General features: G+C 40.1%; 1 protein-coding gene across 1 annotated transcript; it reads left to right on the forward strand.

The window, feature by feature from the left end:
- The first annotated feature begins 4,730 nt into the window (after nucleotides 1–4,730).
- LOC118786769 (gamma-aminobutyric acid receptor subunit rho-1-like) lies at nucleotides 4,731–22,449 on the forward strand. The gene is made up of 10 exons (XM_036542072.1): nucleotides 4,731–4,937; nucleotides 13,451–13,501; nucleotides 15,186–15,292; nucleotides 17,838–17,905; nucleotides 18,347–18,570; nucleotides 20,105–20,187; nucleotides 20,573–20,713; nucleotides 21,055–21,207; nucleotides 21,583–21,779; nucleotides 22,127–22,449. Exons 1-10 carry the CDS (start codon nucleotides 4,834–4,836, stop codon nucleotides 22,415–22,417), a joined length of 1,419 nt encoding a protein of 472 aa, XP_036397965.1. The 5' UTR covers nucleotides 4,731–4,833; the 3' UTR covers nucleotides 22,418–22,449.
- The last annotated feature ends 720 nt before the right edge of the window (nucleotides 22,450–23,169 follow it).

Here is a 23,169-nt window from a genome sequence, read left to right on the forward strand (position 1 = left end):
GATTTCTTTAAAGGATGTCTCTCCTCTCACCAAACAGGTGGTGGCACTCTGAGACTGACATCATCAATGCAGCCTAACATATCTGTAATAGGACGTAGTTCTTGTAGCTTACATATGGTTTCATGTTGAGTAAATATTTTTGGACATTACGAATATCACATCTTAGACCCAACATAATTAATGCTATTAAAGATGACTAGATTGAGGGCAATTCCCATATTTTTCATATTAAATACAACATATGTTGTAGTGTAATGTAAGGGAAAAGGAGCTGAGCGTTGTAGGTTCACCTCTCAGGTGAGGTATTGCTGTTGTTCCCTTTAACCAGCTACTCAACCTTAATTGCCTCAGTAAATAGACAAATGTCTAAATATATAGACTAAAGTATAGGTTTCCCTGGATGAACACAAAAGAATTTACCCCAACTCTGCGACTCTACACTGCTATATAATGAGACAAAAGTGAAAGTTATTATACAGAGAACCAGCTTGTGGTGCAATGCTGATGCAATGTTTCCATGTTTCTCCACCTTAGTCCAGTTTAATCTCTTCTTCCCAAATCTGAATTTCCTTCAGGTTTTTTTTTTTGCAATGCTAACCATTTTCTGTTCCATCCAATTTGTAATCATTCAATTGCAGTTAATCTGAAATAATATGCACTACTGTTATTAGAAGCTCAGGTCTTAATTCATTCTGAACACAAAGTGCTTAATTAATAAGTACCCTTAATTTGAATGACTAATTTCCGTTTTACTTTTTCTTTTATGAAATATATCTTATACAACAGTATAAGATTGGTCTGACAATTTTTTTTCATTAATATCAGAAAGAAATGTTTTTTTTTTTTTTGGGGGGGGGGGGGGGGCGGTGGCAATTAATAGTTGGTGTTATGACTATGCTGGCCCGTAGAATAAATTTTCTTAGTTATTTGAGTTATCTGAGTTATTTTTGGTTGTTATTTTTGTCCGTTTTAGCATCATTCGACTCATGTAAATTAGTCCTGATTTGCTTCCCCCACCTTTCTTCTGAAATATTAAAAATTCTCAATTTCTGCTATTTATGCTGTGTCACAACAATTTTATTTTTCCTCTTTACTTTCAAAAGGAATGGAGAGTTGATTAAAGAAGGGTTGATTAAACTGTAACATCAGTACAACAGTAACATCACAAGACTGATGAAAAAGAATGAGGTCTTGCACGGAGTTAAAGAGCTGCAACAGATGACCTACATATTTCTAGTTGTATAGGTCTCTTACAGTATGCTCCTTCTGTATCTGCATGGGAGTATCCATGTGTGCCTGCATGGATACGCTCTTACATATGAGAGTGATGCATACAAAGTGTCTTCATGCATTTCAAAACAATTACCAAATGCAAATGAACTTGAATCACACATTTGAAACTTGTCAAATGATGGCTGTTTGAAGTCAATGTCTGACCCACAGACCTTCCTGTACAAAAGAGATACACATACAGTCAACATTGCATGTGTTTGGAGGGGCGTAAACTGTGGTCCGTGTGTGACTGTACTTGGATGTGCATGCAATGTGTGTGTGTGTGTGTGCGCGCGCGCGTGTGTGTGCGTGTGTGCGTGTGTGCGTGTGTGTGTGCGCGCGCGCGTGTGTGTGTGTGTGTGTGTGTGTTAGTGTCCTGCATGTGCAAAAGGACTTCAGTTAATTGAATGTTCTGTGCTCTGTTCTTCATGTGGTCGCTATCACTGTTCATTTTTCACAAATAGGTCACCAAGAACACAAATCCCACTGCAAAGAGCCAAAAATATCAAACGTAAACAATGCTCTGCGTTGCTTACACCAATTTTAAAAATGGACTTTGACAGAGCTAACCCAAATTCATGATCTTATAATCCAACTGTTTAGCCGGCTGAAAAAAAATAGGACACGTGGAAAAGCCTTCACCATCGACAAGCTTTCCTGAGCCAAAGTGCGCGTGCCCCACAGATATCCCTCCACATGTCACCCCTCATAAAAGCAGAGAAAAAAAAATACACACAATCACAGAAAATAGATTTATCTTCATAGGAACTGGGCTCTCCCTCACAATTTGAAATAGTCATTCGCTGGTTCTGGTAATGATATACACATAGAGTCATATAACCTAAAAGGATTAAGGATGTTTTTCCCTGTGTATAAATGTGTTGGTTTTCTCTGCTTATGTGAAAACACAAATACACATTCATGCAAACAGGCCTATATGATGCAATGCATTTGCTAATGTATCCATAATTTTTTTTTTTTATCATTTTATGTTCCTATTTCCTAAGGGATATTAATTATATCCAGTGTTCTGAGAATTTAACACACAGACAGACAGACAGACAGACAGAATTTTAAAGATACCATAGATAAAAACCCTCAGATGAAGTACACTGACTATTTAATGAAAGCACTAAAACATCTTTTGATAAATTGTATGGCGTGCCCAGTGATGGTCTGGCCCTGCTCCCTCAGAGAACACAGAGCCCCATGTGACATTGTAACCATTGCGCTCCTTTTTATTAATTGATCTATGTTCTCTGTCTGGCTGAGAACTGGATGTGTTCTCTGCTCATCAGATGAGCCACACATTGAAGGATCTTTTCATCTTGCAGTGCTGTGTAACTCCAGCTCTCCCAGTTTTAATAGAGAGAGAGAGAGACAGCCTGGCAGCCTGTCAAAGCAGACCCTTCTGTACATGTCATACATATCTAGATCTGCACATTTTCCACTATGTATTAATAAAAATGGCAGATTCTGTTTTTCAAAACACACAACTCTAGTGTTTTTCTGTCATTTCCACTGAATTTTATTTTCCATTCCATTTTGCTCAAAGAATGTGTTTCAGAAAAACTGTCCAAAACTTTCAAAGACAGACACAAACACTTGAACACAAAATGGCAGAATTTAACGACTCATGAAAACTACAGTGGGTAATTAACTCATCTCGGATTCCCAGGTGGGGCACTACTCAACAGTGGCTTTATTGCTAAAGCAAAACATCTCATCAGCATAAAATCAGCATTTTTTAATCTTTGGAGGTGTGGAGCAGAGGCACCCTTGTTTACAATTCCCCAGCCCTTCTCACCACATTCAAGCTACCGGTGAGCTGACAAATCAAAAATAAATTCAGACACATTTCTGGTGAAACAACATTGCAATTACATCAGTAATGAAGAGGTTATATACTAATCACAGATCACGAGGGTTATAATTAATTAAATAATTATTGTTTCCAGCAATAGTGCAACATGCCAAGCATCCTCCCTTTTTAGTTGATTGGCTGTTCTCATATTTTGCTACCTGCCATGCAATAAATTATGTGAATGCATAAACAATTAGATTCCTGAGTTTTAACACAGCCCATTCCATTTTGAAATGCCCAGTTCTTCTAGAAAATTGAAATTCTATCTCCAAGTTTAAATTCTGCAGTTTTTTTTTTTTTTTTTGACTCTGTGATCATCAAAAAGTAGAGTCCTTATTCAGCGTCTGCAGTGAATGTCACGAGTACGTGTTACTACTGAACCGAAGGGTGGGATGGTATAAAATGTATTAAACATCTTTTACAAGTCTTTTCAACAAAACTGGAAATATTAAAATGTTATAAATATTCGTAGTAGTGCAGAGACCAATGAGCCGTAGGATTTTTGATGAAAGCATTTAAATGCAGCAATATTACAGACTAATTAATGTGATAGAATGAGGTGGCTCTAGGTTATATGATATGGAAGGCATCTACTTGGCCCAATAATCACTGCTCGCTGCTACATTTATGTTCAATGTTAAAACATAAATATAGTTATCACCCCTTACATTAAATTAAATCATAAAAAAGACACTGAGGTACATTAAAACGTTTTCATTATGACAATCAGATTGGAGGTGGTTTAAAATTAAAATGAGTGAATGCTCATTTAATGAGTTAAATAATAATCAGTTGCTTCTGCCTGATATTTATTTAACTATGTTAAAAACACTTTGGTTATTGGGTGGTTATTGAACAAAGGCTAAACAGCTGCTAATGGTGCAAACATTTTACTTCACACAGAAGGAAATAATCTTTTGCTCAGCCTCAGCTCGCGCTGTATAGCCCTTTGTATGGTTTCATAACTGACTGTAAAGAAAATATTTTCTTGGGGGTTCTTGAGATACATTAGTCCATTGCTGACCACTCTTACAAAACATGATTTTATATAAACGAAAAATATTTCCAGTCGATATTCACAGTCGCGTTATGAACGTATTATTTTGTAAACAAAACACATTCTGGCTGCCATATTGTGATTTACACTTATAAAGCTTTACTTTTTCTGAGGAATAGATACATGAACAGTATTAGTGTGTTTCTATCAAGGTAAAAAAAGTAGTCACGATCTGCCTGTTACTTGTCATGGCGAATAAAGTCTTGTATCTTTTAGCCTTTTCTAGACAAGAGGAAAATCTTTAATCGTCTTCAGATTCTAATTAATAAATAGGTGGGAATATGGCGCCTGGGAGTGCGGGACGCGTCCAATACTCTTGTGGGGATGTCACTGCAATGCTTCTCATTTGAGGGGTGACGAATCGAAAGACCACTTCATTGTTTGACTAGGTGTGGGCGATGCATATCTGCCTCTGGCCAGATCAAATCCGTGCCATCTGACGCTGGACGGATTTATGGGTTTAGACGAAATTGCGTTGCCCGCTGTGAAGATTATAAGCACCGTGGGATGCTTCTGATGTGTGCAGCTTCACGTTCCTCTGTCAAAACGGCATCTATAATGTCACAGAAACGAGGAAAGTTTTCCGCCTGCTCTGCGCCTGGAATTTGATTTCGGAAGCGGTCGCGCGGGCGAGTGCAACATGCAGACGGATGTTCTGGTGCTGATGTGCGTCTGGTTAGTGGAGGTGGGTGGGAGATCGGTTCCTCCGAGGGGTCACAAGTTGGAGCCCTACAGAAATTCCAGGTAAGGGGACACATCTTTTAATTATAGTACATATGCGCTTTCAGCAATATTTGTGTTCGAGGGAAGTAGTGTCTACTGTAGTCTTTGAGTTATGCAGTTGGTATATAGGCATGTTAGTATCAAACAAAGATACTTTGCCTAAGGAGTTAATGCTTCCTTAAGACCAGAGCACCCTTTGCGGTTTTCTTTGTGGAGTTGTTTGACCCGATTTCATTGTTGGTACAGTAACAGTGGAAGGTTAGACCTTAATCCTTCTGCGCTCGTTGCGGCTGCAGTGGACGTCAGGTGACAAGCGATTCTCTCTTCCTTTGCCGTTAAAAAAAACTGTTGGTAATTGTCAGGCGTTTGCAAATTTTAGGGCAATATATCAGAGTTGACTAAAAATCTTTGTTTCCCCAGTGTACGTTCTGAAAGTTTTCTTGGTACTTCTCACCTTTGTGTTTATGTAGTTTACATTGCTGTGCACACATTAAATTAATGGTAGTAAAGCGGTTTGCTTTAGATTACCTTGAACAGTCTATCAAAGTGTATGTGGGGCAGGGAGGCAATTTGATATTTGATTCATAATTTAATTGCTGCTGTACAGACAGGGCACGGCAGTTATTCCATTGGCTTTACACCGTGTCCATGTTCACTACAACACCTGTTACAAAATGATAGTTTTCAAACCAAAACACTCTGACATACTAACCTGGTTATTGCGTGGAGATTTTGTAGCTGAATTCTGGCATTTTCAAATTATGCAGAATCAACAGGGAGTCAAAGTAAGCTGTGGAATTGGAAAGAGATTAAATTTACCAGAGAAGGTGTTACCCACATATTTGGTGAACCAGATGCACATGGAACATGTAGGCTATTTCTTTTACCGAAAGCTGATGACAAAGAAACCAGCAGTTTGGATTTTGACCTGTTGATCATGACATTTGGGTAATCTTTTCCCACTTGTGTCCAACAAAACAGGGAGTTCATGGTTATCTTCATCCTCAGAGATACACACAGAAAACTGTTACACCTTAGAGGTGAATTTGTAATGTGTTCTGTGACTGTACTTAAAGAAGTGTAGAGTGAGACTTTAAAGGCTTCCTTGGGCTTTCTGTGGAAAATAATTACCTCCAAACGACTGAGTTTACATACATGTGCAACTTGAAATTAATTTGATCATTTGGTCAATAAGTTGGTCAATATTTGAAAATTAACCAAATAAAAAGTGTTTTGTTGGAAGAACCATTCAAACTCACTGACCAAATCAATGGCCATTTTAAGGCTTAAATATAAATCATGAGTATGTGCAACCAAACATCTTCCCTGAGTTTGATTTTCTCCATGAGCACTAGATGCTTTTATAAGAACTCACCAAATCAATTGGTCTCAAGGCATGGACGGTTACCGTGATAGTGTCCCTGGTTCTCCTGACACAGGGGTGAAGGGCATTGACGAAACTTCTAAGATTAATTTCCTGGTGTTTGTATTATTAGATTAGCAATATCCTTCAATTGATTTAAGGTGATTGTTGAAACAGGTTGAATATATAAATGAAACTTAAAAGGCTGTTTGGTCTGTAGAAATGTCTGAAATAATTGTTTGACTAATGATTAATGTAATACCCTACTGGATATAACTATAATGAACAGCTGATGATATCATATGCAAGTAAAACACTTGTACTTATGAAAAACACACCTGAGGTATACAGCGTTGTGATCGTAACAAATAAATGCTTATTATTAATGGTCAAAATGAGATAAGAGGTGCATGGTACCAGTTTTGGATCAAACTCAAGACCAGGAGCTCTGGGGCCACAGTGGGTGATACTCCTGGAGATTTTCATCTCCTTTACTGGGGACAGAGAGCCAGGGGAGGCAGATCCTTCATATCATCATGCATCATACTGCATATTACATTGCAGCTTTGATGCTGATTGCTTGGATAAAACCATAAGAACATAAGAAAGTGTAATGACAAGAACAGACCATCCATCCTGTCTTGGCTCATCATTTGCATGTAATCTAGTGTGAATCTGTCACTGTGTCCAGTTTGGTTTTATAGGATCCCAGAGTCTCCAACCGCAAATCCCGGCAAGTTATTCCATGCTGTAATAACTGTCTGTGTAGGGAGATGCTTTCTTGCATCAGTGTAAATCTTAATTTTACATCCATCTGCATCCTCTGATACTAGCAACAGAGCCAACCTGAAATAGCTCCCCTGGTCCACTTTTTTCATTTGTTCAGAGGTTTTAAACACTTCAAATATCCCTTTTTACCCTCTCAGCCTCCTTTTGCTGAAACAAAAGATTAAGCTCTTAACTGTACATCTCGCTCGTCTTATTTGCTTAAGACCTGTTTTATTCTTCTGGTCTTTTCTTTCTCCTTTATCCCTGTGGTGACCCATTGGTGGCAGCATGCAGCACCTTGTTTGGGGCTGGTGTCAAAAATTTTGTGCCGTCACGGTGTCTCAAAAATAAGCATGATCCACTGTTTTGCTGTTGAACAGCGACAGGCTATTTGACTGGTCATTATGCCAGAGATTAGTATAGTGATGCCAGACACGTCCCTGGGCTTTGGAAGGTGAAATGGTCATGGTTCATCCCCTATCAAAAGCACTGTTAACAGATAACTGTTCTGTTGTACTGCATACAAGAATTTACAGAAGTGATAAAATGAAAAAAATATATACTATTAGATTTACTTTTGACAGGTGTATGGTGCCATTATTGACCTAAACTGAACAAAACTACAGCAACCAAACAATATAAGGTATAAAGTAGTAAATGGTTGCAAAGCTCTGCTGGTCAATGCCACAGTTATTTTCTTGTAAATTAGCTAGCTAGAGTTCCCTTACTGTCAGCTTTCTCTTTCTCAAGCCATAGGTAATTTGATGTTACACTACAGTGGAGTCACCTGGGGAGTAGCTAACAGCATTCCTCTCTAGCGGGGACACCAAGGAAATTGTTATGCATGGAGGTGATAAGTTACAGATGCAAATTGTTTTAGCCATCTCAAATGCCGAAGGGAGTCATTTATATTTTAAAATGCACTGTGTCTCAATTAAATGGACCTGGTGGCACACTGGTGGTGTATAGATATACCATACACCAGCCCAGCCATGGTTTACGGACTGAAGGCCAGCTGGGAAAATGGCTGGATGAAGCATGATGCATAATACCTTTGTTGTCGTCCAAATACAGAAGAATGTGGTATGTTAATTTTGGGTGAGAGTCACAGCACCATTGAAGAGTGTGTATGTATCACTCACTAAGGACATGCTCTGCTATGGCCCTGGTGGCAGTGTTGGGCTGGTTCCATGTGGGAAGGCACATACAATGAGCTTTAATTTCAGACAAACACATTCTATGCTGCAGCTACTGCGTCAAATGGCCGACAGGACAAAGTCACTGGAGTGTTGGCACTTTGCACTGGAAGTCTGTCTCTCTCCCTGTCAAATCTAAACAGTTCACTTGTTCTTTTCAAGGTCACTTAGCACTTAGGTACACTGATAATGTGCTAATGTGATTAATTGCCATTGAGCGAATGGCGTCCAGTAATCACTAATGTACAGAGAGTGCCAATTACCCAGTGATGTCATGGAACTAGAAGCCTGCACTCAGGCTATAGCATACCCTGTTCTTCAAAGGCACAGAAGCAATAGCTTAATATATATGTATAATAAATTGTACCAAATTCCCAGAGTGGTCTCTAAAAGTTATGACTATGTGATATTGAATTAATGCATAGGGACTGGCACTCTGAAATTGCCAGTGATCATTGAATTGATTTTTAGCTGTCTATCAAAAGTGGTTTCTCTCTGCTTTTAAAATGCTCAAAGATTTTTGTTCCTTCACACTTACTGGTCACTATTTCCATGGTGCCAGACATTAATTTCGACAGGTGAAAGTGTCCTTACGATGAGAGATGGACATGATTATCAGACTGTCCACGTTCTCAGTAAAAACAGAGAGCAACAGTCTTCGTTACTGAACTCAGCCGCACCAAAGCAGGAGTGCACCGCTTCATTTCTCTAAAATAAACACCATTCCATGCCACCCATTACTTTACGCCACCTGACAAACTGCACAAGCACAATCAGGGTCAGTGGCTGCAGCTACAATCCCTCAGTGGGTTAATATTCACATCCTCGGACACCAAACGGTGCCGGATTGTATCTGGTGTTACTGAGCGGCAGATTTTGAAGCGTAAAATAAAATGGCGTGAAGCTGGCTAGCTGAGAAATGTCCTCCTTAGGGGAGGGGGGGCTAGTGTAGTTATTTACTGACCCTGTCCAGCAATGCAGTGGCGACATAGCGATGCAGGGAAGCAGACAGTCTGTGCCCCCGGAGAGATGGAGGGGATTGCAGTGACATCTCTGCCAAGGGGATTAGCGACCAGCTGTTGCAGCCGACAGAGAGGGAAAGAGAAAGAGAGAGGCAGAGTACAGTAGCAGCCACCGCCGCTGGCCCTCACCCCTGAGCAGGTTGTCACGGCAGATCGTATCACTTTCTGCCCGGGTTCTGCAGCGTTCACGTCAGCGCCGAGCAGCGGTGCCCTCAGAGCGCTCCACTGTGCTTTCGCTAATCCATTTTGCATTTGTCCTCGCTCTCTCTCTCTCTCTCTGGAGCGCAGAGAGAGAAATGCATTCGCGCTGGCCCCAGCGGCGATTAAAACGGTCATAAGGATAATCACCGAGCCGCACGTGAATTTTATGTGGGGCACTGGACTTTTTTTTTTTTTTAGATGTGCGCAAAATGCAGATTACATCAAGTGGCAGTGGTGTTCAGCTTACCTGCAAAACCACTATTCGTGAGGAGCACGTAGCATCATGAAACAAACAGGGTTGTCGAAGTAGGGGTGTAATGATTAACATTGATTGTTATCAATCCATTTATGTAACATGACCACTTGTGGCAGTCCTAGTTATCTTTCATTATTGAGTGTTAAATCAATGTTGTGTAATGAACCACTGCTTTGTTACACTAAATTTCTTCATTAAAAGCACAGAATAAAATTTAAGGATATGTTGTATCATATTGCATCAAATGTATTATATCACATAGTATCAAAATTAACTCATAGATATATTCTGATACAATATCCACACCTGAGCAATGATATAATGTATCATTTTGTTGTTATGACAGAGGTTTACACCACTATGTCACAGTTTAGTTTGCTATTTAGTACCATTTACAAACAACATACTTGGTCTCATTTTGCAAAGAGGGTCCATGTTTGATATATTTACGAATATAATCTGTATAAAATGCATAAAAAAATGGGTCTGAAATGGGTCCAAGTGGGGGGAAATCCCACACACGTGTCTTTGATACCCGCTGGTCCTGCATGCTTAGGGTCTGGATTTAACCTTTATCACGGTTTCCCAGCCTTGAGAGGAGTAAATCCCTTGTCCTTTATGTCTGTTTTGGGCTGTATCTCTGTCATGCACAGACAGGAATGTGGGAAGCTCTTCCCTCAGAGACAATGCATGGAGCCTGGGAGGACATTTTTTAAATGCACTTATAAATATAAAGCGCGGTATAAACGGTATTATAGCATAGACTGCTGGATGGTTCAGGAATTAGAGAACACAGAGAGCAGGAAGCTACTAATCAGGGTCTTTGGACAGGCATTTATTTGCAGCTGGAGCCAGACAGCTCACTCAAAGGATGAAATAAATTGATCTCCCGCTCACGCGTCCACCGAATGAAGAAAAAAAACTAGGTAAAATAAAACAGCACAACAAACCGATCTGGTCTGGCCCAGCCCCCCTCCCCCCGACTCGATTCACTCATGCCCATATTAATATCTGTTTTGATTGAGGTGCATTTAGGGACACAGCCCAGGGCCCGGAAGAGATTTAAGCCCCAGGCCATCTCCACTTCATGAATAGATATAAAGTGCAATATGTCACAGTTTTTACAAAATAAAATGCATTGATGTGGGGGGTCCCGAGTGGCTCAGTCAACAAGATGTGCATAGGCTAATCTCTGTGGCCCAAAACACTCACTGACAATGACTGGGATCTCACAGTGATGGCACAAGATGGCTGAATTTTACTGGGGATATGGGTGGGTAGGTGGTCTGGGGCTTTATATTATGTGATTTGCCAGGTGCTTGGATGATGTCAGTGGAGTAGCACCTATCCTCCAATGAGCTTCCACTTTACTGTAGCATGCTGTGTGACTTGTAGTGTGGAAGGTAGCCGTGGGCTGCCTGTATCAGAGCAGTACACTCCCATCCCCTCTGTGCTACTGTGTGAGGGGTTGTCATGGTTGCGAAGAAATGAGGTGGCATGAAGGTGTTGAAAAAGCATTAAAATGCTCTGATGTGACATTAATTACACAAATGTGATGTAATTTACAAATAAGTCTTTATTTTCCTTTTAGAGGGATATGCTTTTGTAACGATTATACAAATATATCCTCAAACATGAGTACACAATGCTATTTGATGTGAAAGCATGCTGCAAGATCCCAGAGTGTGGTTTTTATTATTTATTTATTGTCTTTTTATTCACTTCTCCCACACAATACAATCCACCTTTGAGTGTCTGAAGCATGTCTTGTTCAGTTTTAATCCTATCACGGGTTGAAAGTGAAGAGGAAAGCAAATTGTGCAGGGCCTGTTGCAGGGCTTCCCAAAATGTTTAGTGCAACAATTATTGTTGTGCTTTATTTGCTTGGGTAGCCTTACCTGCTTTGCAGTTATGCTGCTGAATTTAACTCGATTAACACCCCCGCGTTTGGATTGCCCTCTGTCCCACTGCTGTAACACCTGTTAAAGGCTTTTTTTTTTTTATTTGTCTTCTTGGGTAGACAGGAAAGGGGGAAGGTAGTTATGCTCAGAACTAAAAAAGTGCAGAAATCTGCTGCACAGCCCACACTCCATATACTTACAGTACACAAAAGGCAACATCAAGCCTCATAGACAATGATCTGTAAACATTACCTTAAATTATATTGTTTACAGGGTGTCAATGATCCACAAGAGCAATGTCAACTTGGATCACACTGCAGTGTTCTGTGGGTGCTAGACACAGGTCCATGTTCAGGGAACCAAGACAAGGTCTGAACAAGTTTTTTTTTTGGATAATGTTAGAAAAATAGCGAGTGTTTCTCCAGCTCTGACCATTGAGGGCCACTAAGCCCCCAAATATCTCAAAGTGTGAGAATTTTATTTTTTTTTCCCCTCTCTTATTGGCCGACAGACATTAATTGATGTTACTCTTCCAAGAGCGTTTCCATTCTTTTATAGGTACTTACCTTAATTGTAGTTATAAATGGTACCAGTAAATCTGTAATAGCATAATGATATTTTAATATGAATAATGATATTTTAATTACAAGAGGTTTCATCATTCTCAATTAATAAAAAAAAATGGAACTTTTTTTTTTTTGCATTTTCATGGATTTGGAAAACCTGCAGCCACATTGCATTGGTAGAGAATGGTGCACTCCACACTGCCCTGTTACCAGGTAACCTTGGCTTGGGGTGGCGTTTGTTGCATTGCTGAGTTATTTCTGTCCTGGTAGTGTTGGAAATCATCAGTAGCCTCAGGCTAACCCTCAGACACACCCTGAAATTGCTTGGTATGAGCACACAAAGCAAAAATCATGGCTGTCATACATAAATTACAACAGTCCATGGCTACCATAAATGAATTATAACAGGCCATCTTTGGAGATCTGTTAGTTTGATCCTTTCATCTCTGTTACAAGCAGAACAAATTGGACTGCAGATGTTACAGTGTGTTAGATTGCTAGAGGATTTGAGGAAACCAGAGAGGATCGTGTCAAAGTTTAAGACATGCTCGAGTACAAAATAACCTATGTATGGTATTCAAACATACTTTTTAAAAACTTATGTTTCTGTGTTTTGACTGAGTTTATCACCATGCCATCATCATCATTTTTTAATATAATTTTTAGCTTGGTTGTGATGCATAGATCTTTATTATCTAATGTGAACTTTATCTTAACACCGCTGGGTGCTTTTTATGTTCATATGGAGCACTGGTGTCCACTTAAATTTGAAGGGTTTCTGGTCTTTGTTCCAGCTGGGAATCTGAGTCAGCTGATACTTTTATACCTATTTATTGACATCCTGAGTATCTATAAAACTCTCAGGACTGTATTTGTAGGACCAGCGGACACTATTCTTCTTTGGGGTGAAGGGAGGTTTTATGTAGGATCAGTACTGATTCATTTAGTAGAGATTAAAAGTTTGCAGCAAGTTTTACATTTTTTCTTCAGAATATTTTAAATGATTCCAGCGAACACCAAACTCATGATGAAGTGAGTATTTAAAAAAAGGCAGCACAAATTTGTAAGACATTGTAGCTGGATTTAATACCCACCAGTGAAGTATTTGTGCAGCAAGGAGCCTGTATCTCTGGTTCTGGAATTTTCACGCTGTGCTCCGTGAGTGAAGAGGGGCAGGGGCCTGAGCAGATTAATTATGACTCAAGCTGCTTTCCATCCTCAATATTGACCTTGTTTTTTTTCCCCATTTCCCCATCTCCAGGGCAAGGAGAGAAACCGCAAGGGTGGACGCTGGGACTCACAAATCCGGCAGGTCAGTCACATTCCCCGGCAGAGCAGAGCAGTGAGTGCACCAAGGGTTAAAGATGAGTTCACTAATTTGCAGTATTACAGAGTGCACAACCATACATTCCTGTTAGTAGCTTTACACACCAATGGGTGATATTTATTGATTTTAAAAATACCACATTCCATCATCCCATTATGGTTCCTTCCACACCAATCCCATTGTTCTCATGGGTGTCCCTCTCTGTGAGGTGTTTACATGGCTTGTGTTTATTTCGGTTCATTCAGCAGTCCTCACTCTTCTTGGGTAAATGTCCATTAAATACTTACTGGCCAAACCATAGCCCTGCCCTACGGTTGCTTGTGTCTCCTGCGCTCCGATAAAATTTTTAGTTGAACCTTCTTTTAAGCACATAGGCACTACTGCTGAAATCTCTCATGTTAAGCAGCAAGCAGTTTTTTAAAATGGTTGGTCCCAAACTCCATCTGCTGTAGCAACCACAGGGGTCTTGTCTTAGCTGCACTTTGTGCTGATTCTTTCTAAGTCGCTCTGGATGAGAGCTTCTGCCAAATATCAGAATGTCAACATGAGGGTGAAAAGGTCATGTGGATGGCCTGCACTTGGTAGGAAAAGATGACTTTAATTAATCCTTCATGAACCCAAGCTGAATACTGAGAACAAATTCGAGAGCTTTAGTCTGGTAAGCCCCTTTTACTTCCTGATTATTTCCATTACAATACAGGGACAATTGGGCAATGGAGGAAAAACAATGTTGTCTGCTGTATTTTCTCCTTTGTACATTGCAGTCATTGTCCAGGGCACTTTGGACTGTGTTTTGGGTTTATAACTTGTTTTCATTCTTGCATTAACCACAAACAATGTAACAGGTAATGTAATGCAAATGTAATAAAGTGTACCATTTAAAAAAAAAAAAAAAAGATTAAATCTGTGGCTACAAGGTTGGAGAAAACTGAAGTGTGGTTAGATTTAATAGATGCGTTTCATATTTCTCTCGGCTGTGATTTATCAGGCTGATATTCTCTTCAAGAGTAACAGTTTTGGATGGTAGCATTTGATTGGAATTCCATATGGAGTCTTATGCTTAAATGCATATCTACTCTGACTTCAAACTTAAAATGTGATGGTAACTGTAATGGCTGATGGTAGGATTATATGTATTAGTGAATACCACCCAAAGTACTACCCAGAGGGCTCCAGTTTTGAATGGTTGGAGTGCTAGTGCTGTGCTCTTGTGCAATCCAAACTAGTCTAGTAAATGCATTACATTTTACATTGTTTGCTTTGCAGATGTTCTTATCCAGAGTGACTGACACAGCTAATGTTTTCTTACGTTATCCATTTATACCAGATATTTACTGAGGCAATTCAGGGTAGCTGCCTTTCCCAAGTGTACAAAAGGACTGACCCATCTGGGAGGCAAATCTTCAGGGTTGTAAAACCTTCAGTGTTAGTATTATTATTTTTGGAAAGGTAATATATTAAATGTAGGGAAACGTTTGTCTGTCACTCTAGGTCAGCGTGTCTGCCAAGCAGAAGAGTAATCTACACATGCATTTTTACATGCTTAGGTTCTTTACAGTTTCACATTTTCTGCATCTGAAGTCTTATTGAGGGTGTGTTATGGAATTTATGTGTGTTTGTATGTGTCCATACAAAGTTGAGACTCAGAGTTTTTGTCCTTTCTTTACAGTCCTATCCTGAAAAGAAGTCCAGATATGACCAAATCTGGCATGACAAAATCAGAACAGCTCCTCAGAATAGAAGACCACGATTTTACCATGAGACCTGGGTTTGGAGGTAAAATCCTTTAATTTCAAACGCACTATTTCGTAGTATTAGCAAAATAACTAAACCACAGCGCAGGAATTTTAGCTGTTGCGGATTATGCAAAGTTTCAGAAGTCACTGTGTCTTTCAGAAACTCATGCACAGCCCTCACAAAACTAAATGTCTTGTGCAGCTTCCATCCATTGTCCAGTGATGCAGTGGAGTCAGGATTACGGTTCTGCAGTTTGGTGATTAATTACAGACCAGCTCCAGGCTAACACTCAGCTGTTAAATTGCCCGTCTGAAATTTAATAATTTGTATGCTTACAAGCTACAGCTGCCAGCTTTTTTTTCCGATGGAGATATCACACTTCATTACTAAGAAGATCAAAATAAATGCAACAATGCAAATAAAATAAGTTTTTAATTACTTGAATGAAAAACATATTCGCTATACAATTTGGCAGTTTTTGGGCATTTTTTGTCTAATATCTAGAAGTACATATGAAATCATGAAGGAGTAGGAAGTATATTTGGAGAGCCTGACTTGAGGTCATTGGTAGGAATAGTATTTCAAATCCTTGATGGTATAGAGGGAAACAATTCATAATTTTGTTTCCCATGTCAGTGTCTGAATATGCCATGTACTAGCAAGGATTTCATAGTTTGTTTTCTTTTTCATGGTTATTTACTGGGATTTGGTTATTGTGGTGGCTTTGCAAAGTGTAGGATTATGGGGGAAAAAAACAATTCCTTGTGATCCGAGGCATTAAAGTGTGATCCGGGAATTTCATAAATAGTAATGTTTTTTTTTTTTTGCTTATACTTGCTGAGAGATATTTGAGAGAAGCCGTGATGGTTGCAAACAGCAGGCATCTCATCTTTCACTGAAAGTGGCAAATGACTCAATGCAGAATTGAACATTTGTGAAGGCAGTGAACACTGGCGATGACTCACCTGTAGACACCGGTCAGATAGGACAGGTTTGTCGCTATAACCTGAGCAAGACATCACCCAGATAACCCTGCTTGCCTGCTTCAACTGTCTGCGGTTTAAAATGTCAACTCTAGGCAGCTTAAAAATCTGTAGGGAGAGAAACGTAGGACACCCAGCAGCTGTCAGAGGCCGTGGTAACTTTGATCCATTGTGACCTAATTGTATTTCTGCAAGCGCTAAGGATCATGGGAAGCAAAGGAAGGTAAAAATAGAATTTGTTCTGGCTAGCTTGAAATACAGCCAAATCCTGTCTGTTCGTTGGAACAGTGTCCTGAACAACTTGTAGATCACAAGGCTTAAAAATGTGGAAAAATGCCTGCATTTGCTCATATCGTGTAAGCAAGGTACATCTAACTTAATTCTTGGTTGGCCAGTGTTTTTGTAGGTTTTTGATGAAAACACACACATGTGCGTAATATTGAAATATTTTACCGCAGTATATTTTAGCATAAATATACAAAGGTAAGTAACTGATTGGAACAATTAAGCAAGGCTAATCAGTAGTAGCAAAAACCAGAAAAACCACCCAATAGGAATAAAGTCTGACTCTCCTGGTGTAAACTGGAAATGTTACAGCAGCCAGCACCCCAGTACGAAACGTCTGGTAATTTTCTTTGGGACACGTGAGTGCTCTCACATCTGGCACAGGAGATTTAGTGCTCATTCCAGCTGCTGATTTGTTTTGGGTTTTTTTGGGGAGGATGGTGTTGTCAAGGCAACACCGGGGGACTTTCTCTGAAAAGGAGAATGTTAATGTACATACATTGCTAATATATCAATTTTTGCAGTTAGACATACTCATAATTAGAATGGCTTTAATTAAGTCAATGAAATGTTTTAAATGAACACAGATTTCATTGCATGTGATTAGACTGTATGTAAATGTATGTGTAAACACCAGGTTTACAGCCCATTCAGTGTTCAGCTAAACATTTTCCACTGTTTGACATTGTATGCCCCAACAAAGTTCATGGAAGAGAGGCTATGATTGACACAAGAGCTTTTCTGTCCTTTAGTTTCACCTCACACTCTTCAGTTGTGGTTTCAAATGCTTGCACATCCTCATATTTGAAGATCTCTATCAGTTTAGGCTGGAAGTTTTGCGTAGCTTTTGTGATAGTGAAAACACTTAAAATCAAATCTGCCATGTAATGCTTAGAACATTGCCTGCTGTGTACTCTGTTCTTTTTAGGGGTATGCCTGAATCTGTCTGCATTGTGCAATGAGAATATGTTTGCAGTTGTCTGCTTCGTTAGGATGTCAACATTTGTCCACATAAACACAGTTTGGAAATAAAACATGACATAATATTACAGAATCCTGAAGTGATCTTTTATAGGACTTGGTCAAAATATGAGAAATATAATAAATAGTATAAAAAGGCTAGAGGGTAAAGAGGGATTAGAGGTGGGGGCTTGTTATCCTTGTCTCTGGTCCTGAAATTGCTGGTTGTGGCCAGGCCAGCTGACAGTTTGTCAAAAGCCAATTTAATGTCAATGTTTTCTGTCCTGGAGTGTTTCATTGCAATGTCCTTTAACCTTTAACCTTAACCTTTAACCTTAACCTTTTAACATTTGTAGGACCTGCAATTCCAGTTGGGGTAGATGTTCAAGTTGAGAGTCTTGATACAATTTCTGAAGTTGATATGGTGAGTTTTTTTAAAATAAATTTTTAGAGTCCAACTACACTTGGGTGAGTTTCTCCACTAATAATGTTTTTATTAATGTCTTCATGTCTTTTCTAATAATATTGTACTCGGTACAGAAAAAGCAAATAATTGTGTGTAAAAACAGGTAGGACTTTATATACTTGTTTTTTCATGATGATACTATAAAGTATGACAAAAGGTCAGTGTGAATTCTCTTTATACAGCCTGCTGCATATCTTATTTTGCATCTAACTTTTGTTTTACATCATATGTTTGCTTAGTAGATACAAAACAGTGATACATTCATACGACTAGTTATTTTCATAACCAGAAATGACCAGGATAAATAAAGCAGCTGTACCCCATCCAGGACTGAACCCTGCAACCCCTGGTAACAAGTTGAGCACCTTAGCAACATGCCACCCCCACTAAACGTTTCAGGACTTCACCATGACGCTGTATATACGGCACTACTGGAAGGATGAGCGCCTGGCTTTCCCGAGCACCAACAACCAGAGCATGACCTTCGACGGCCGGCTGGTGAGGAAGATCTGGGTGCCGGACATGTTCTTCGTGCACTCCAAGCGGTCCTTCATCCATGACACCACCACCGACAACGTCATGCTGAGGGTGTATCCTGATGGCAAGGTGCTCTATAGCTTAAGGTAACCACTGCAGACACCTGGACTTAATAAATCTCAAAATCCTGGTATCTACAAAGTTGTCTTTAGGGTGTGTGCACCCAGTGAACCTGGTACCCCCGTGAGACTGTGTGTGATATCTTTAAAACTTGGCTGACCACTGATTGGCTGATTGAACAACCTCTCAGTAATTACTGGGGGCTGCCAGAGGAAGAGAGCTGAATCACTGTGGTGAAGCACTCCCCCTAGTGGAGTGAGCCCATCCTGCTGAAAGCCCTCCTGTTGTTCTTAATTTGATTAACCAACACCACTAGCTCTAATGTCACAGTTTAGCGGAGGTGGACACCCCGGTTTCAGAAAGTAAAAGTCCTGCCACGCATTTGTTCCACCCATGCACGACACCAGCTGAATGTAATTCGCACAACTCTTCAGCCAGGTAGAGGAGCTAATTAGTGAAATCAGCTTGTTTAGTGAATGGCTAGAACAAATACATGGACTTTTACCTTCTGAACCCGGGGTGTCCACCTCTGCAGTTTAGCATAAGCACACTGTGTGAGGAAAAAGAACTAAAGAGCAACTCTGCCTGAGAAACAGTGTAAAATGTGAGATGCATGTGAATATCTGCCTGTCAGTAATTGCAAGTGTCGCCTGGATCATGTGCTTCTTATGTGCACAGCGGTGAGGATGGGTGGTCTGGGATATGCATTTCCCTCTGTAGAATGACTCAAGAACTTCACTGTGAGTAATCCCATAGGATTGTGCAGAGTTTAATAAATAACATCTCTGTCTATGGACCACAGTCATCTGTACGGAAATCTGTTGCATGCAAAACAGATGTACTTTCATTATTTCCTTTATTTAACATAAACAACACAGAACACAGTGATGCAAATGCTATGAACTCCCCTAAACAACACCTAAACAAAGTGTTTGGCCGAAGTATTTTGGTTTGTCTGAAATAGGATAAATGAGCCTTAACTAGTTTTTTTTTTTTTCATTATTTGATATTTGTGTGTTCAACACTGTTGATATCCAGAACATATGGAAGTTTAAACTAGTTCCAGCTGTCATATTAAACTCAGAATTGCAAAAAACGAACATTAAATCCAATTCAGTTACATAGGTGAACCTCAGATATTTCCCTTTTTGTGTAACGTGTTGTGGTCCATTTCTGCCCATCGATTTGATTGGCAGAAACATGCATTTGTGAGGCTATCCTTAACAATACTGTGTTGAGTAACATTGACTGTGTATTGCATAATTACATTACATTATTGTCAATTAGCAAACATTCTTAAACAGAATGACTTGCATAGATTACAATTTTACGTGTTATTCATTTGCACAACTGGATATTTACTGAGGCAATTTTGGGTAAAGTACCCAGGGTACAGTAGCAGTCCTGCAGCAGGGAATCAAACCAGGAACCTTTTAGTTATGAGCCCTGCTCCATACCGATATACTACGATGCTGCCCATTGGCATTGGTGCCACTGTTTGGTGTATGTAATAGTTAAAGAGAGACTCCATTGCTCACACATGTTGCTTTGTGTTGTAAGGGTCACAGTCACTGCCATGTGCAACATGGACCTGAGCCGTTTCCCGCTCGACACGCAGACCTGCTCGCTGGAAATCGAGAGCTGTGAGCATTTCATTTCTCACGTTATTTCAAATCTGTGTTTTTGAAGACTGTTTTTGTTAATTGCTCAGTGTTTTTGTCTTGCTACATGTTTTCATCGTTTTGTCCTTCCTTTTTGTTAATATTTTTCCAATGAGGGTCTTGGGTCTCTTAATTTAGTCAATATCCAATATTTGCTGTCCTTGTTCTGTGTATTCGCTAATGGTATGTGTGTAAGGCGGTAAACCACTTTTATGACCAGCTAAAACTCAAAATAAATTCAATGAAAGCGAGAGGGCAGCATGCCCAGACACACTCTCTTAGCTTTGCTTCACAGCACTGATAACAGCACGTCCTGTTTCATTTACACTTTTTTTTTTGTTTGTTTTTTTTACATTCATCACTGCAGATGCATACACTGATGACGACCTCATGCTGTACTGGAAGAAAGGCAACGAGTCGCTTAAAACAGATGACAGGATCTCGCTGTCTCAGTTTCTGATCCAGAAGTTCCACACCACCACCAAGCTGGCCTTCTACAGCAGCACAGGTATGGCTCAAAGGCCACATAGGGCTGCTCAGTACAGCTCCTAATCAAATGCCAACCTTACAGTTAGAATTTAGCACCTGTATTTAATTGGAGTCAGAAAATGAATTGTACATTTTCTGGAAAAAAAAGACTAGCATTTTGTCTGGTGAGAAGTTAGACCAATAATCACAGATACCAAAGTCTGATTTATGACAACCTGGAATATGTAATGAAACGGATAACTTGGTTTTCTGATAGAACCGACTGAAGTGTACATTACATAGCAGTTTCAAAGGGAATGGTGGCCATATTGGAAATGAATCTGTGGTTAATGGCGGCCTTGCATGTGTTCCTCTTCCCAGGCTGGTACAATCGTCTGTACATCCACTTCACCCTGCGGCGCCACATCTTCTTCTTCCTGCTGCAGACCTACTTCCCGGCCACCCTGATGGTCATGCTGTCCTGGGTCTCCTTCTGGATCGACCGCCGCGCGGTACCCGCTAGGGTCCCATTAGGTTAGAGTCACAATTCAGTGAATATGTGGACACACTTTAATGCAGACATTGACTTGTTATTTAAATGAGGGCTAGATTCAGCCCATTTGCATGTGGTCTGTCTTTTGATAAACACTTTTAAGAAGGTCTTACTGTACATTGTGTTCCTCAACTGAGTTCCAAAGCTAATGAAGTACATAAAAATGTTGAGTAAGAAAATAAAAACACTAAATTTAGTCTCCAAAAAAGTTAAGAAGAAAGCAAACTACAACAACATAGCATATGTGCTAACAGGATCATTATATGGCATCCTTTTAATCCTTTTATTGAATGGCCCAGCAGTGTGTGTTGACCGTGTGTGTGTTTTCTGTAACTGTGTTTTGTGGTCATATCCAGGTATAACCACGGTCCTCACCATGTCCACCATCATTACTGGGGTCAACGCCTCCATGCCCAGGGTCTCCTACATCAAAGCCGTGGACATTTACCTCTGGGTCAGTTTTGTGTTCGTCTTTCTCTCGGTGATAGAGTACGCCGCCGTCAACTACCTGACCACCGTGCAGGAGCGCAAAGAGAGGAAGCTAAGAGACCGGGTAAGGAGTGACTGCTGGCTTTTGTATAACCCGTCACTTTTCATTTTCCGCTCACCCCTAGAGAAAGATGTGTGCTGAGCGTCAAACCTGGCATGAGCAGGGCAGAACAGAACTCTGTGTGGCCTGTAAGGAGCATTGGAGCTAACTCAGTCGCTATTACATGTATAAAATGTGTTTGTAACACCTGGAAAATGCCAAAGACGACAAATCTGGAAGTAACTTTTTCATTGAATTTTAAAACTTGTTATCAGTCAGTTTTTTTGGCATCAGACACTAATGTGCAAGTGACTCTTTTAAAAGAAACACCCTTTAGCTCAGAGGTCATTTTCTGCTTTCCTCCACTGCAGCTGCCTTGCACCTGCGGCCTCTCGCACCCGGGTCAGGTGATGATGAACACCAGCTTCAGCGACGTGGACATCAACACCACGGGCAACTATGGCATGACAGACAGCACAGAAAGGCCAGAGAGGATCCTGGCTCAGTTGGCCCTGGGGGACACTCGAACCACGGGCCAGGTGAAGAACTCCCGCTACGTGACCATTTGGATCGACACACATGCCATAGACAAGTACTCCCGGGTGATCTTTCCTGGGGCCTACACCCTTTTCAACATCATCTATTGGTCCATCTACTCCTAACGGCTGCATCCATTGGGTGCTAAGCTAAGCCCCTCCCCACTGTGGACCAACATGGTGCAGGACTCTGTGCAAGACAGCTCTGTTCTTGGAAAGCAGGATGAAAAACAATAAAAAAAAGTTCATAATTTTAAAAAGTGCTTGTCTGCATGTGCACAGGAACATGTAAAAATTACTGAAACAATTTGTTGTTAAAATGCAGTGGAATATTGTGTTGTTAATTAGTCCCTTCTCTGGATAATTAAAACATTTCAGAATTTATAAATACAAGAGAGTTCCTTGTCACACATGTATGTTTGAAGAACTTGATGCGTGGAATGCAATGACAATATAATGTCAGATTGTGTGGATTATTTATGCAGTTGTCTATGAACAGACAAAAAGGGCTTGAAATGAGTGTTGCATATCTAGTGCATGTGCACATGACTATTGTGCTGTCACTGCTATGTAAATTAGATGTGTAGAAAATGAAATGGTCATTGACTTTCCCAGTAAGTGAGTGGTAATGTTTTTTGTGTACATTACAGTCAATATAGACCCATCCCTTTACCCTTCATCAATGAGATATGTCCTCATTTGAAACATAATTTTCAACCTGCTCTATGGGGTGTGAAAAAACTCTGGGGAAATAAATGATTCAGGCTTTTTTTCTTATTCTCATTACTGAGTGTATGCCAATTCAAGCCACAGTTTGGTGACGGATTAAAAAGATTGTATCGGGGATAAACATGGATTTTAGCATACCTCGCATTCAG

This window comes from Megalops cyprinoides, chromosome 12 (genome assembly GCF_013368585.1).
Source record: "Megalops cyprinoides isolate fMegCyp1 chromosome 12, fMegCyp1.pri, whole genome shotgun sequence".
Taxonomy (NCBI): Eukaryota; Metazoa; Chordata; class Actinopteri; order Elopiformes; family Megalopidae; genus Megalops; species Megalops cyprinoides.

Coding starts and splice junctions, on each gene's coding strand:
- LOC118786769 (XM_036542072.1), top strand. CDS start 4,834: ATGCAGACGGATGTTCTGGTGCTGATGTGCGTCTGGTTAGTGGAGGTG. Junction 17,906..18,346: donor CAATTTCTGAAGTTGATATG/GTGAGTTTTTTT, acceptor TAAACGTTTCAG/GACTTCACCATGACGCTGTA. Junction 18,571..20,104: donor AAGGTGCTCTATAGCTTAAG/GTAACCACTGCA, acceptor TTGTGTTGTAAG/GGTCACAGTCACTGCCATGT.